Source organism: Lutjanus erythropterus, chromosome 1, assembly GCF_056507025.1.
Source record: "Lutjanus erythropterus isolate fLutEry1 chromosome 1, fLutEry1.hap2, whole genome shotgun sequence".
In the NCBI taxonomy this organism is placed as follows: Eukaryota; Metazoa; Chordata; class Actinopteri; order Lutjaniformes; family Lutjanidae; genus Lutjanus; species Lutjanus erythropterus.
This window is the reverse complement of record NC_139317.1, coordinates 26830150-26847796: the sequence shown is the minus strand read 5'-3', so window position 1 is coordinate 26847796 and position 17647 is coordinate 26830150. Positions and strand designations below refer to the sequence as shown.

At 35.5% G+C, this 17647-nt stretch overlaps 1 protein-coding gene across 1 annotated transcript in view; it reads left to right on the top strand.

The window, feature by feature from the left end:
* Window positions 1-17647, top strand: part of spon1a (spondin 1a) — a 102612-nt gene that overhangs the window by 80054 nt on the left and 4911 nt on the right. Inside the window, exons 8-12 of the mRNA XM_084718307.1 lie at window positions 7859-8060; window positions 11076-11216; window positions 13358-13433; window positions 13543-13725; window positions 17460-17630. Coding sequence (XP_084574433.1) covers window positions 7859-8060; window positions 11076-11216; window positions 13358-13433; window positions 13543-13725; window positions 17460-17630 — 773 coding nt within the window. The remainder of the gene's footprint in view (window positions 1-7858; window positions 8061-11075; window positions 11217-13357; window positions 13434-13542; window positions 13726-17459; window positions 17631-17647) is intronic.

The window sequence follows — 17647 nt, the reverse complement described above, 5'->3', positions numbered from 1 at the left end:
TACATACATACATACAGTCAAGCCTGAAATCATACACACATACATACATACATACATACATACAGTCAAGCCTGAAATCATACATACATACATACATACAGTCAAGCCTGAAATCATACATACATACATGCATACAGTCAAGCCTGAAATCAAACATACATACATGCATACATACATACATACAGTCAAGCCTGAAATCAAACATACATACATACATACATACATACAGTCAAGCCTGAAATCATACATACATACATACATACAGTCAAGCCTGAAATCATACATACATACATACATACAGTCAAGCCTGAAATCATACATACATACAGTCAAGCCTGAAATCATACATACATACATACATACAGTCAAGCCTGAAATCATACATACATACATACATACAGTCAAGCCTGAAATCATACATACATACAGTCAAGCCTGAAATCATACATACATACATACATACATACATACATACATACATACATAAATACATATAGTCAAGCCTGAAATCATACATACATACATACATACATACATACATACATACATACATACATACATACATACAGTCAAGCCTGAAATCATACATACACACATACAAACATACATACATACAGTCAAGCCTGAAATCAAACATACATACATAAATACATACATACATACATACAGTCAAGCCTGAAATCATATATACATACATACATACATACATACAGTCAAGACTGAAATCATACATACATACATACATACATACATACAGTCAAGCCTGAAATCATACATACATACATACATACATACAGTCAAGCCTGAAATCATACATACATACATACAGTCAAGCCTGAAATCGTAAATACATACATACATACATACATACATACATACATACATACATACATACATACAGTCAATCCTGAAATAATACATACATACATACAGTCAAGCCTGAAATCATACATACATACATACATACATACATACATACATACATACATACATACATACATACAGTCAAGCCTGTAATCAATCATACATACATACATACAGTCAAGCCTGAAATCATACATACATACATACATACATACAGTCAAGCCTGTAATCAATCATACATACATACATACAGTCAAGCCTGAAATCATACATACATACATACATACATACATACAGTCAAGCCTGAAATCAAACATACATACATACATACATACAGTCAAGTCTGAAATCATACATACATACATACATACAGTCAAGCCTGAAATCATACATACATACATACATACATACATACATACATACATACAGTCAAGCCTGTAATCAATAATACATACATACATACAGTCAAGCCTGAAATCATACATACATACATACATACATACAGTCAAGCCTGTAATCAATCATACATACATACATACAGTCAAGCCTGAAATCATACATACATACATACATAAATACATACATACATACAAACATACATACAGTCAAGCCTGAAATCATACACACATACATACATACATACAGTCAAGCCTGAAATCATACATACATACATACATACAGTCAAGCCTGAAATCATACATACATACATGCATACAGTCAAGCCTGAAATCAAACATACATACATGCATACATACATACATACAGTCAAGCCTGAAATCAAACATACATACATACATACATACATACATACATACATACAGTCAAGCCTGAAATCATACATACATACATACATACATACAGTCAAGCCTGAAATCATACATACATACATACATACATACAGTCAAGCCTGAAATCATACATACATACATACATACAGTCAAGCCTGAAATCATACATACATACAGTCAAGCCTGAAATCATACATACATACATACATACATAAATACATATAGTCAAGCCTGAAATCATACATACATACATACATACATACATACATACATACATACATACATACATACATACATACAGTCAAGCCTGAAATCATACATACATACATACAAACATACATACATACAGTCAAGCCTGAAATCAAACATACATACATACATACATACATACATACATACAGTCAAGCCTGAAATCATATATACATACATACATACATACATACAGTCAAGCCTGAAATCATACATACATACATACAGTCAAGCCTGAAATCAAACATACATACATACATACATACATACAGTCAAGTCTGAAACCATACATACATACATACATACAGTCAAGCCTGAAATCATACATACATACATACATACATACATACAGTCAAGCCTGAAATCATACATACATACATACATACATACATACATACATACATACATACATACAGTCAAGCCTGAAATCATACATACATACAGTCAAGCCTGAAATCATACATACATACATACATACATACATACATACATACATACATACATACATATAGTCAAGCCTGAAATCATACATACATACATACATACATACATACATACAGTCAAGCCTGAAATCATACATACATACATACATACATACATACAGTCAAGCCTGAAATCATACATACATACATACATACATACATACAGTCAAGCCTGAAATCAAACATACATACATACATACATACAGTCAAGTCTGAAATCATACATACATACATACATACAGTCAAGCCTGAAATCATACATACATACATACATACATACATACATACATACATACAGACAGTCAAGCCTGAAATCATACATACATACATACATACATACATACATACATACATACATACATACAGTCAAGCCTGAAATCATACACACATACATACATACATACATACATACAGTCAAGCCTGAAATCATACATACATACATACATACAGTCAAGCCTGAAATCATACATACATACATGCATACAGTCAAGCCTGAAATCAAACATACATACATGCATACATACATACATACAGTCAAGCCTGAAATCAAACATACATACATACATACATACATACAGTCAAGCCTGAAATCATACATACATACATACATACAGTCAAGCCTGAAATCATACATACATACATACATACAGTCAAGCCTGAAATCATACATACATACAGTCAAGCCTGAAATCATACATACATACATACATACATACATACATACATACATACATAAATACATATAGTCAAGCCTGAAATCATACATACATACATACATACATACATACATACATACATACAGTCAAGCCTGAAATCATACATACACACATACAAACATACATACATACAGTCAAGCCTGAAATCAAACATACATACATAAATACATACATACATACATACAGTCAAGCCTGAAATCATATATACATACATACATACATACATACAGTCAAGACTGAAATCATACATACATACATACATACATACATACAGTCAAGCCTGAAATCATACATACATACATACATACATACAGTCAAGCCTGAAATCAAACATACATACATACATACATACATACAGTCAAGTCTGAAATCATACATACATACATACATACAGTCAAGCCTGAAATCATACATACATACATACATACATACATACATACATACATACATACATACATACAGTCAAGCCTGAAATCATACATACATACATACATACATACATACATACAGTCAAGCCTGAAATCATACATACATACAGTCAAGCCTGAAATCATACATACATACATACATACATACATACATACATATAGTCAAGCCTGAAATCATACATACATACATACATACATACATACAGTCAAGCCTGAAATCATACATACATACATACATACATACATACATACATACATACAGTCAAGCCTGAAATCATACATACATACATACATACATACATACATACATACATACATACATACAGTCAAGCCTGAAATAATGCAAACATACATACAGTCAAGCCTGAAATCATACATACATACATACATACATACATACATACATACATACATACATACAGTCAAGCCTGTAATCAATAATACATACATACATACAGTCAAGCCTGAAATCATACATACATACATACATACATACAGTCAAGCCTGTAATCAATCATACATACATACATACAGTCAAGCCTGAAATCATACATACATACATACATAAATACATACATACATACAAACATACATACAGTGAAGCCTGAAATCATACACACATACATACATACATACATACATACAGTCAAGCCTGAAATCATACATACATACATACATACAGTCAAGCCTGAAATCATACATACATACATGCATACAGTCAAGCCTGAAATCAAACATACATACATGCATACATACATACATACAGTCAAGCCTGAAATCAAACATACATACATACATACATACATACATACATACATACAGTCAAGCCTGAAATCATACATACATACATACATACATACAGTCAAGCCTGAAATCATACATACATACATACATACATACAGTCAAGCCTGAAATCATACATACATACATACATACAGTCAAGCCTGAAATCATACATACATACAGTCAAGCCTGAAATCATACATACATACATACATACATACATAAATACATATAGTCAAGCCTGAAATCATACATACATACATACATACATACATACATACATACATACATAAATACAGTCAAGCCTGAAATCATACATACATACATACAAACATACATACATACAGTCAAGCCTGAAATCAAACATACATACATACATACATACATACATACATACATACAGTCAAGCCTGAAATCATATATACATACATACATACATACATACAGTCAAGCCTGAAATCATACATACATACATACAGTCAAGCCTGAAATCAAACATACATACATACATACATACATACAGTCAAGTCTGAAACCATACATACATACATACATACAGTCAAGCCTGAAATCATACATACATACATACATACATACATACAGTCAAGCCTGAAATCATACATACATACATACATACATACATACATACATACATACAGTCAAGCCTGAAATCATACATACATACAGTCAAGCCTGAAATCATACATACATACATACATACATACATACATACATACATATAGTCAAGCCTGAAATCATACATACATACATACATACATACATACATACAGTCAAGCCTGAAATCATACATACATACATACATACATACAGACAGTCAAGCCTGAAATCATACATACATACATACATACATACATACAGTCAAGCCTGAAATCATACATACATACATACATACATACAGTCAAGCCTGTAATCAATCATACATACATACATACAGTCAAGCCTGAAATCATACATACATACATACATACAGTCAAGCCTGAAATCAAACATACATACATACATACATACAGTCAAGTCTGAAATCATACATACATACATACATACAGTCAAGCCTGAAATCATACATACATACATACATACATACATACATACATACATACATACAGTCAAGCCTGAAATCATACATACATACATACATACATACATACATACATACATACATACAGTCAAGCCTGAAATCAAACATACATACATACATACATAAATACATACAGTCAAGCCTGAAATCATACATACATACATACAGTCAAGCCTGAAATCAAACATACATACATACATACATACATACATACAGTCAAGCCTGAAATCATACATACATACATACATACATACATACATACAGTCAAGACTGAAATCATACATACATACATAAATACATACAGTCAAGCCTGAAATCATACATACATACATACAGTCAAGCCTGAAATCATACATACATACATACATACATACATACATACATACATACAGTCAAGCCTGAAATCATACATACATACATACATACATAAATACATACAGTCAAGCCTGAAATCATACAAACATACATACAGTCAAGCCTGAAATCAAACATACATACATACATACATACATACAGTCAAGCCTGAAATCATACATACATACATACATACATACATACAGTCAAGCCTGAAATCATACATACATACATACAGTCAAGCCTGAAATCATACATACATACATACATACATATAGTCAAGCCTGAAATCATACATACATACATACATACATACATACAGTCAAGCCTGAAATCAATCATACATACATACATACAGTCAAGCCTGAAATCAAACATACATACATACATACATACATACATACATACAGTCAAGCCTGAAATCAAACATACATACATACATACATACATACATACATACATACAGTCAAGCCTGAAATCAAACATACATACATACATACAGTCAAGCCTGAAATCATACATACATACATACATACATACAGTCAAGCCTGAAATCATACATACATATATATAGTCAAGCCTGAAATCATACATACATACATACATACACACATACATACATACATACATACAGTCAAGCCTGAAATCAAACATACATACATACATACATACATACATACATACATACAGTCAAGCCTGAAATCAAACATACATACATACATACATACATACATACAGTCAAGCCTGAAATCATACATACATACATACATACAGTCAAGCCTGAAATCATACATACATACATACATACATACATACATACATACATACATACATACATACATACATACATACATACAGTCAAGCCTGAAATCATACATACATACATACATACAGTCAAGCCTGAAATCACACATACATACATACATACAGTCAAGCCTGAAATCATACATACATACATACATACAGTCAAGCCTGAAATCAAACATACATACATACATACAGTCAAGCCTGAAATCATACATACATACATACATACATACATACATACAGTCAAGCCTGAAATCATACATACATACATACATACAGTCAAGCCTGAAATCATACATACGTACAGTCATACTGTTGTTTCAAATCCAGTGTAGGCTATATAACAGTCTTGGATTCTCAAAACACAAAATGTAGAACTCTATATTACATTATCTGTCAAGTTTCACATTATTTTTTTTTTTTTAAATTACCCACCTGAAAATGTAATAAATCTCCAATAATGTAATAAGGTATTACATTATCGGTAAAAATGTTATTACAATATCAGTCAGAATATTTTATTACATTATCAGTCAAGTTATTGCATTATTGAGTAATATCGATCGAGTTAAGTGCAAATTTTATTACATTTTCAGGCATTATTACATTTTCAGTAAATTATTACATTATTGGGTGGTACACTCCTAAAAAAAAATAGGGCCATCATTAATATCTCGATTATTTTCTCAATTAATCAGTTAGTTGTTTGCTCCATGAAATGTCAGAAAATGCTAAAAAAAAATGTTGATCGCTTTTTCCTAAAGGCTATGGTGGCAAAGATATTCAGTTTAGTGTCATAGAGGAGTGAAAAAACAAAATATTCAAAATTGAGAAGCTCAAATCAGACAATTTGGATGTTTTTATTAAGAAAAAATACTCATTTCTAATTTTCTGGTTGTACCTTGAGTGTACACTGGGCTGCTGGGTTATTTAGATAAATAGAAGTATCAAACTGGCCTTGGTATTGGCACATACCTGATATCAAAGGAATCAGATAGAAATTATTGCCAAAAAAAAAATATCTCAGATACTGATATCAGACACTTGTCCATTTTCAATTAGAAGGCAATCTGCTTTCAATTTCATGGGGAACACCAAAATGCATCATCAGGTTTTTTTCTGGACAGCTCTTTGCAGCTTAGCCCAAGTGTTTCTGAAGGACACACCTCTGTGTGCCACATCGGAGATCCCCACCCATCAGTTGGGGTGACATCTCACTTTCCTTCCCTTATTCACTCTCACAGACTGCTTTGATTCACCCTAACCTCTTTCTCACTGTCCTCCTCAGGCGTGCTGCCCCTTCAGCTGAGTTCTCTGTGGACCGAACCCGTCACATTATGTCCTTCCTGACCATGTTGGGCCCCAGTCCAGACTGGAATGTGGGTCTGTCTGCTGAGGACCTGTGTACCAAGGAGTGTGGTTGGGTCCAGAGGGTGGTCCAGGACCTGATCCCCTGGGATGCAGGCACTGACAGCGGGGTTACGTATGAGGTCAGCAATAACATTCAAACATTGTGATATTAATTACTAGAAAATGTAGTTTAATAAAGCATAATGTTCCCTCAGTAATGTGTTCCTAAACATGCATTCTGACATTCTGACTGATCGGGGGAACTTGAAAGTGCTTTGGTTTACACTATTTTTAATCACATTCACTGAAATGTAAATTTTACACTCACTCTTAAAATATTTTGTGAAACAGCCTTTTTAAAGGTATTTATTCATAACTTTAAAATGTATTAATTATTTTAATTAAAAACTTTGGGGAGAAAAAGAATTCTCTATTATTATCATTGTGCAACAAAAACAGCAGTATCTCGCTGAATTTGTGACTCACTCAGGTTACAACCCTGCAGTCCCTCAGTAATCCCAGCCTTTTGCAAACTGTTTTTCTCTCCACCTTTTACCCCTTGGATAACCTTCCTGCTCGCTCTCATCACCAGCTGAGTCTTCCCTTCACACTAGCGTTTTGACCTTGTCATTATACCAACCTCTTCTTCTTCATCTGCCTGTCTGCTCACATTCGCAATCACTCCCTTTTTCACCTCTTCACATACTGCCAGTGTGCAACAATTCAAGTGTCATCACCCATCCAATTCTCCTTTAACAGCCTCGAATGCACCCCCCCCCCCTGCCCTCCACCCTGAGGTGCTGTCTGCTGCGTGCTCAGTGTCTCCAGTCAGCACTAACAGATTAGGCTGTGTGTGTGCACATGTTTGACCAAACTCGCTGATGACATGTGTGAAACCTTTGGCTGATCTCTCATAGTGCACAGATGAACCTGCTGAACTGTGCTCTCTTGTTTGTTTTGGCCGGCCTCGGGAATAATTTCCTCTCTCTTATTTTTCGTCTTGGACTCTCTAATAGCAAACACAGCCTCAGTTTTCCTTCCATGCATTAATTTTTGGACAACTCCATAATTCTTAACAACGGCCAAAACATTTTACAGGAAAACATCTGTGAGACCTTTTTTGGAGGTGCAGAATTTGAATTGTAGACAGCAAGGGTTGTCAAACTGTGAAGTGTGGAAGAAGACAAGGATTCTGTGTGAAGTAAAAGGGACAGGCGTTCTAAAAACAAGGGGAAGTTAGTTATTGTAATTTGATTCATTACTTTGGCATGCTTATCAACATGTTCAGCAGATGGAGCTGCAGCAGTGGCCATGACACACAGCTCACAGAGGCAATTAAGGTAGTTAAAAACCCTTAGCATCTAATTGCTGCCATTGGTGTCAAAAAATCATACTTATCAGATTCATTACTCTGTCAGTTCTGACCACACAGACATGATACACATCTCTCTAGATTCAGTGTGACTTACTTTTGAAGTATCATTATCCCTGATATCCATAGAAATATCCATAAATATGCTTAAACATCATAGAGAAAGATGCTCCTGGCAGGACTGGACTTTGCCACTTGGCCTTCGGTGTCAATTCTCTGTGTATGAAAAACTGTGGAATGTATGAGAACTGCAAGGAGATAAAGAAGGAGATATGGAAGCACAATCTGCCAATATGATGAAAAAAGAAATAAATACAAAATAATAACTTAGTATTATTTTTGAGAGCGTTTCTCAGTATTTTAAGAAAGTTAAGTCATTAAAGTCTTTAAGTCATTATAATGACTTAAATACTTTATAGTCATTATAATGACTTAAAGGATCTTTTTTTCCATCACATACATCATCTATCCATCATCAAATGGACAGCAGCACAATGAAAATACAGACATTTCCTAGAGGAGACGAGCATTTATAACATGGATCTAGCATTTGCTACTGTCAACAGAGTCTCCAGTCTGCAGTATAAACCACAGAATTGTTGAGTAACATCAGGCTTCGTTTATATTACATCAACATTACTGTCCATATTTGCATACTCCCTTTCTGGAGCTCAACCTAAGTACTCTTTCTTTCTGCTGCTCCTATCATCATTTTCTCTTGTTCTCTTATTGTTCTAAATGTAGCATTTGGAGCGATTCAGCATGTTTATGGACATTTAAACTATTTGTGTGAATCTTTCAATTGCTGGGTTGTGTCTACATGGTTGAAAGCACTTATTATAAGTTGCTTTGGATAAAAGCATCAGCTAGGTGAATGTAATATAAAATGAGGAGACTCCCACAAGTTTTGTGCTGATAAATTCTCAAACATGCTGCTAAAGGCCAACAAAATAAACAATGGCATTTCTTTGTTATAATGACAGCTTGTTCAAATTGTACCATCCATTTAGCTGAGAATAAGGACAGAACACACAAGTATCACGTTTAAGCTTTTCAGAGAGATCAATGAACGAAACCCTCTATCCAAAAATACATGCAGCAGAAGCACAGATGCTATTCTGGATGCAGGGTGGGACTTTGGCTCGGTTTGTTAAAGGCACAGGCCTGTAACAGAGTAATGAGATGAATCCTTTATCAAAGAAAAAGGTAAAGCCTGCACACTTACTCCATGCAACAAAAGTTTAATAATGACTTTCGACCCCACCTGGATCTTCATCAGGACAGAATGGTCTCCTACATACATCCTTTGCACCATTACTTTTATTGTATCTTTTAATTAGTGGCCACTCATTAACCTTCTTCCTATCTCAGTCTCTCATACAAACACAAACAGTTCTGCTCTCTCCCCGTTGTTGTTTCGGGGTGGCCTCAGTGGGGGGTGAAGGATTAGTTGGTCTTCTGCCTCCAGACAGCCTCTGGCGGTGATGCTTCTATCAACCCCATGCTGGCAGACCTTTACTGTTGACTAATAAGAGCATCTCCCGTATAAACTACAGTGCTCCTCCACAGCTGCTCCACGACTTTGTGACTTGTCCTTTGTGTGACTTGTGCTTTGTTTAACTTTTACTGACTTTGTGCTCATTGTACTCGCACACATGTATTTTTCACACAAATCCTGACAGCGTGTTATTTTTGAAATCCCAAAGATCCACAACTTTGTGTGTGTTTGACTTTTTTTTTTTTTTTTTAACCTTTTTTCTGTCTGTCTTTGTCCTCCTTTTAGTCTCCCAACAAGCCCACTGTGCCCCAGGACAAGATCCGTCCCCTTACCAGTCTGGATCATCCACAGAGCCCTTTCTATGACCCAGAAGGGGGTGCCATCACTCCTGTGGCCAGGGTGTTAGTGGAACGCATTGCCAGAAAGGTCCGTTTTCATACCAGTCTGCTCTCGCTCCAGATACAGATATGTGGAGCTTTTGCAGAATAATGATCATGACATAGATAATTACATCATGGCAGCATATTTTAACAAATAAAGGTAAACATTCAGGCTGTCATACATTGTGTTTGCAATTGATAAACATAATGTTATACTAACAAGATGAGTTGTGTGTACATTTTACAGGGCAGTACAGCGAACTGGTGATTAGCTCTTTCATCTCAAAGCAAGCAAAAACAGAAAAGGTCTTTGGTTGGGCTGTCCTCTTTTGTGGTCCGATTGCTTCTATGCATTGTCTTTCTTCCTCTTTGTAGGCACTGATACCCTTGTTTTGTTTGTATTTTGGTGCAGGACTTCCAGCTCCATGCTACACTAACAAATTAGCCAGATTAGATTTACATAAAAATATAACTGGCATTCTTTGATATTTGCCATGTTGCAAAGTATAGATGCCTTTTAAAGCTTCAAAAGTACAGACAGAAAGAAAGGGAGACCTTTCTTTTGTCTTTATCACTGCTCAGCAGGTACGATGATGAGTTCAATCCATCAATACAGCCACTGATCAGGGAGTAGTATTTCACAAAGTGCAAAAATGAAATCATTGTGATGCCTTTCTAGAAATGTGCTGCTTTCCAAATTGAACAAAAATGAAATGTAGGCTTTCTAAAAAATAATTTTTGTTATCAAATTTCACAGGGTTCTTACAGGTGCTTGAAAACACCACATTAAAAGTGTTTTGAAGGTTTTAAAAGTAATACTACTTGAAATTGTACTTTCATAATCAATCATTGCCATCTGACTGAATAGTTTGCTTTTCTCATAAAGAAATACAATAGCTTGGTGAGAGCCTAATTGCATTTGCCTTTCACACAAAGTGATGACGACTCTGCTCGAGCCTCGCTCACTGCTCTTAACATGTACTTAGTATGATCTGTCAGTCTTTTGATGTGTGGTCTCTGATGGAACAGTGAGTGGGAAGCTAACAGACAACAACATGTCATAGGGTTGTTGTTTCAATGACTGGTGGCTTGAAAACAAAAGATTAAAAATTGAACTGAATTGATTGAAACTGAAGTTATTTGTCTAGTAACTGTTTTAATGATTGTTTTACAGGTTAAACATGAAGCCAAGTCTACTAACAGACAGGTCACCCATTTCGAAACATGAAACCTTGTTGTGTTTTCCTTTAATCTGTCACTCTTCTGTAGCGTTGTATCACAAAAGATAATCTTGTTTGCTTATAGCACAATAAGAAAATATACACACATATATATGTATATGAATATGTTATTTAACACAACTGTGAGGTGATGGACAAGCTAGAAAAGGCACCTTGGAAATGTTTGAGAAGTAACTGAATTTGACTTTGGAAAACTTGTCAGAATCCTGTTGTCAGTTGCCATTAGAAGTAGTAAGTAATGTGCAGTTTATTTACATCAAGTACATTAAACAGCTCTTCTTCAAATTACAAAAATAGAAATATGATATTTCTTTAACCAAAGTCATCTCATACCACAATATAAGGGTATTATTTTGGCCAATCACCACCAGCGTCAAAGATGACATACATATAGAGTAATAATGTGTTGTGATGTGACTTCTAAAGTGAGTTCAGCCAATAAAACAACACAAAGCACTGAAAAAAGTTAATAAAAGTGAAAGTTAATCAAAACATTTATGGTAGGTATAAAATTTCACTTTCTATGAAATCTAACCTTTGTCTAATTATTCTTTAATGGGCAGTGAAACATTTCTTGGGAGCTCTGGCTGCAAACCAGACAGGGATAAAAGGTTAGCAGTCCTTCAGTGGCATCTAGAGGCAGCTGTGGGGATTTTGTAGGAGTTATTTCTTTATTCATTTTTTTTTTACAAACTGTTTTTCATCATTTATTTATGCAATCTGCACTCACATACAAACACATTCTGCTTAAACTTGCAGAATGCCTGCACTTTCATTCATACACAGTATGCTGACCTTCCCATTTACTGGCTGTCATTCCCTCTGATAGCTATCAGAACGCAACAAAAGGGTTTAGAGGAGAGAGCAAACAGAGAAGCGTAGCGACAGAGCACGTACAGACTGATAGAATGAGTCACAACACTACTGTGCGTCTGTGTGTCCACAGGGTGAACAGTGCAACATTGTCCCGGACAATGTGGATGACATTGTAGCAGATATTGCTCAGGAGGAGAAAGAAGAAGGTCTGAAACCTGCTCTCATTTCTCTCAATCTCCCCCTTACACAAGATTACAGGCATACTTGACCGTGATATGCTGTTATTGTATCTATACTCCCTTTACCATCCTGCAGATGATACACCTGAGACCTGTATCTACTCCAACTGGTCTCCATGGTCCGCCTGCAGCTCAGCCACTTGTGAGAAGGGCAAGAGAATGAGGCAGAGGATGCTGAAGGCCCAGCTGGACCTTAGTGTGGCCTGTCCACACACACAGGATTTTGAGCCTTGCATGGGTCCTGGATGCAGTGACGAGGGTGAGTATCTCTCTGAAGACTGAAGGTCACTGTGTTTGTGAGGAAAAAGAAATGACAATGATGTAAAAGACATTTGAATTAATACTCTAAAGTGCCTTTATGAGAATTATTAATTTCTTTGTTATTTTTTTTCTTGAAATTTTAGGATTATTGCTTCCATTATTGTTTGGCACTCTAAAAAGTGAGGGCATGTTTTTATTGTTGTAGGCCATCGATAACACCCAAGGTACTGTTCTGCAGCAGCGATTAAGTGACAGCAGGAGAAGAGGCAACAAAAGCACTTTGTTTATATGGCAGGCTTTTAAATTTTATTGCAAGTCAAGTTAAATTGCCTCAAGTCATTAATCTGGTAAGATTTTAAGAGTAATTCACTCAAGAAATTATGTCTTGTGGTTGTTCAAGGTCTATTTTCTTTTACTTTTTCCACTTCTCTGTCTACCTTTTTGTCTCCCTCTATTCGTTTTTGACAGACACTGGGTCAGTGTCATGTGTGGTATTAAGGGCACTGGAAAAATTCAAAGGGTCGCTAGTTGAATACGACTGTTTTACACCTTGCATGTTGATTATGCATAAATATTCTGGCCTTTACTTATAATAATATGATAAACTTTATTTATATGGCAGCTTTTAAAACTAAGTTAAAATCTCTTTACGGGGGGGGGGGGATCCAAACACTTCAGCACTACAGTGAAATAAAATTGCACAAATAAAAGTACAGAAAATGAAATTAAACTTCATTTAGCACAATAAAATAAGAGAGAGCGAAATAACGGTAATAAAAGTGTTTGAATCAGCCAAAAAATACATTGGCCATATATTCAGACTCACAGATCATCCCAATTAAATGTGCTGAGAAAATAACTCCTGCTTCCTCCTGTTGGTGCCATAACACATGCACACTGGCGCCCTGCTTCAGCGTAGCTTGGCCGACTGCCTACACACATCAATGGCACGAAAATAACATCTTGGAGAGGCGATGTATGAAAAGGGCTATAATTCCTACATGGTTCATTGGATGTGGATGTAAACACCCTGAAATTGAAGCTGAAACTTGGCATTTTAACCTCACTATCACCATTTCATTTCAAATCCAATGTGCAATACAACAACAACAACAAAAAACACTCTGAATATGTACCTTCTAACACTTCACCTCCATGCCCAGACTCATCTGTTCCTGGATAACGTGTCCCCATCCCAGAACTGTGAGATTCAAATTCGTCATTACTGGCCTTTATTAGTCATTTTCAGTCATTTTTGTGCCCAAGTGATTTATTTCTTTTTAGACTTTTCCAATTTTTTGTTTTTCACAGTAGAGACTGTCAGGAGGAGAGGATGATAGAGGGATAGGGGGTAGAGACAGGCAGGGCACAAGGCTATTATTTGATGCCCATCACAATCTGATGTGGCACAACAGCAGTGCTGGTTTAAAAGGTGCGGGCTGACACACAATTCCAAGTGTTTATCTTGTCAGTGTGCGCTGGCCTTTCTGCACAGAGGTAAACATCTTGTGCGCGTGTTGTATACAACAAAGAATGTGGATTATTGTGAGGAACTTACTGTGAATTACTGTCTGTAATGAATTGATTTTTTCATACTCAAATTAGTGCAAACTCCTTTCAGGTGTTACTGGACATTTATAACATGCTGTAGATTTGAAGGGTGTGTCCTTTTTGTCTGCTGAGTGCTGTTTACTTCAGCAGTACATTTCTTTTACTGATCTAATAATAATAATAAAATCATACATATAAGTTATTTAGTATGCAGTGTAACAGCATAGTTTGCCTCAGCAAACTTAAATATTACTTTACCTATTATACTTGGCTTAGAAAATGTCTAGGATAGTACAATTCCATTGTACATGAACCTAAAACCTTTCATTTCCACCCCTGGATATAAACCACACATACAGCGTCAGTCCACTGAGCCCCATCAGTGTTTTTTAAAGTGTCTGACTGTGGGCCTCCCCTCAGACAAAGCTTGGAGAAAGTTGGTTTACTCCTGGATGTCTATGGCTTGACTCAAGATAGCCTAATGTTGCTGTGGGACATGACTTAAGACTACACAAAGTACATAAAATAATTCTGTCTTTAGGCATTAAATGGTTTCTGACTCTGGAAAAGAAGGAAAAACAGTAAAATTCTCCAGTAATGTATCTCTAAACTGTCTCTTACACTAAATCACACACATTTAGACTATTTCATGTGATCTCTCTTTGATAACTTATGTAATATTTTTAACTTCCAATCACTGTCTCCACTGACACTGTTCGGAGCCCCCTTGGGGAGGCCCACCTCCCACTTTGAAGATCTTTGGGTTCAATTAATAGCTTCTTGCATTACTAGTTTATTTTTACTTTACCACCATCTACTATTTCTGTGTGTATCGAATTAGATGTAGCCATGTGATTAACAAGCTCTACTGAAAAAAGGCAGTTTTTTTTATCCTTTATCTTTAGCTTAACTGGAATATAAATTTCTGATTGCTCTAACATCATTATTGTCTGTGGAGCTACTTATATATTTTTATACTTCACAAACAGAAAAATGAAGCAGCATGAATCCCTACATCTAAGACTTTTTCTTTTTTCTTTTGTCTGTTTCCTACATTTGGCAAATTCATGTTGATAAGAAAGAAAATGTGTTGTTTTGTGTTATGTAGAACCTGGACACACATTAGCAGTATTTATGCCTTCTTGTGGCTGTGAGTTTGTTGTTTTAACTGTTTTCAAATATGATTACAAGAGTATACAAGGCATTTGAACATTCAAAATAAACATGCTTATTAGATTCACTAAGCAATATAAAACGCACTCTGCTATGATTATTTTTTTTACATTATTATTAGATCTATAAGTGTCAAGCTCAGGGGACAACTTTTTATAGAAGTGCAGCTCAAAGTGATTTACACAGAGAAAATATTAGTGTACAAGTTTAAACAGACTAATGTACATATTCCTTTATTTCACCTATATGTCAAAAAGTAAATGTTTATTAACGTTTAATTCACCAAAAATTATTAATAATAAAAGCATGGAAATGTCAGTGTCATTGCATGGTGAGTTTTTTAGCAGTCACTTCAGCACCAGATCTAGAGGGAGACGGGTCCCGTAGGCAGCCTCACTGTAGACATCTATTTTGTCTCTTACTGTTTTGGGACAGTGAGCAGTAGAAAGGAAGATCTGATGGCTTTATCAGGGACTGATTTACAGGAGCAAATGAGTGTTACACTCTGGGAGCAAGTCCATGAATAGATTTATAGACGGGTAAGGGGATCTATCCTAAAACTAACTGGAAGACAGTGCAAAGACTGTTTTCTTTGGTCCAATTTTACTGCCAGCAGCATTTTGTACAAACTGTGATGGATATATGGACATTTTACAGACACATGAGAGTAATGCACTGCAGTTATCAAGCCTTTGTGTAATGAAAGTGTGCACAAGCTTCTCTTTATCCTGTGCAGTAATAGATATTTTAGAAATGACAGTATGCTGTTTTAGTTCTTTATGTGCATCTAGAAAGTTCTGACTCAATAATACACACACCACCACCCTCATTTCTTTCCTGCACTGTAATATGCTGACATAGTGAAGTTAATTCCAGGTATTTAGATCCTTCAGTAAAAAGTAGCACACCGTGAAAAACCTTGCTTAAGTAAAAGATTTCCCTTTAAATCATTTTGTCAGTTACCACAATCACTGTCTTCCTCTTTGTGTTTGTCCTCCGACTCTTTAGATGCTTCCACCTGTATGATGTCAGAGTGGATTGCCTGGTCTCCATGTAGCATGTCCTGCGGTATGGGCTCACGTTCCCGAGAGCGTTATGTGAAGCAGTTCCCTGATGATGGCTCAGTGTGCACACTACCCACAGAGGAGACTGAAAGCTGTGTGGTCAATGAGGAATGCTGTGAGTTTTCTCTTACA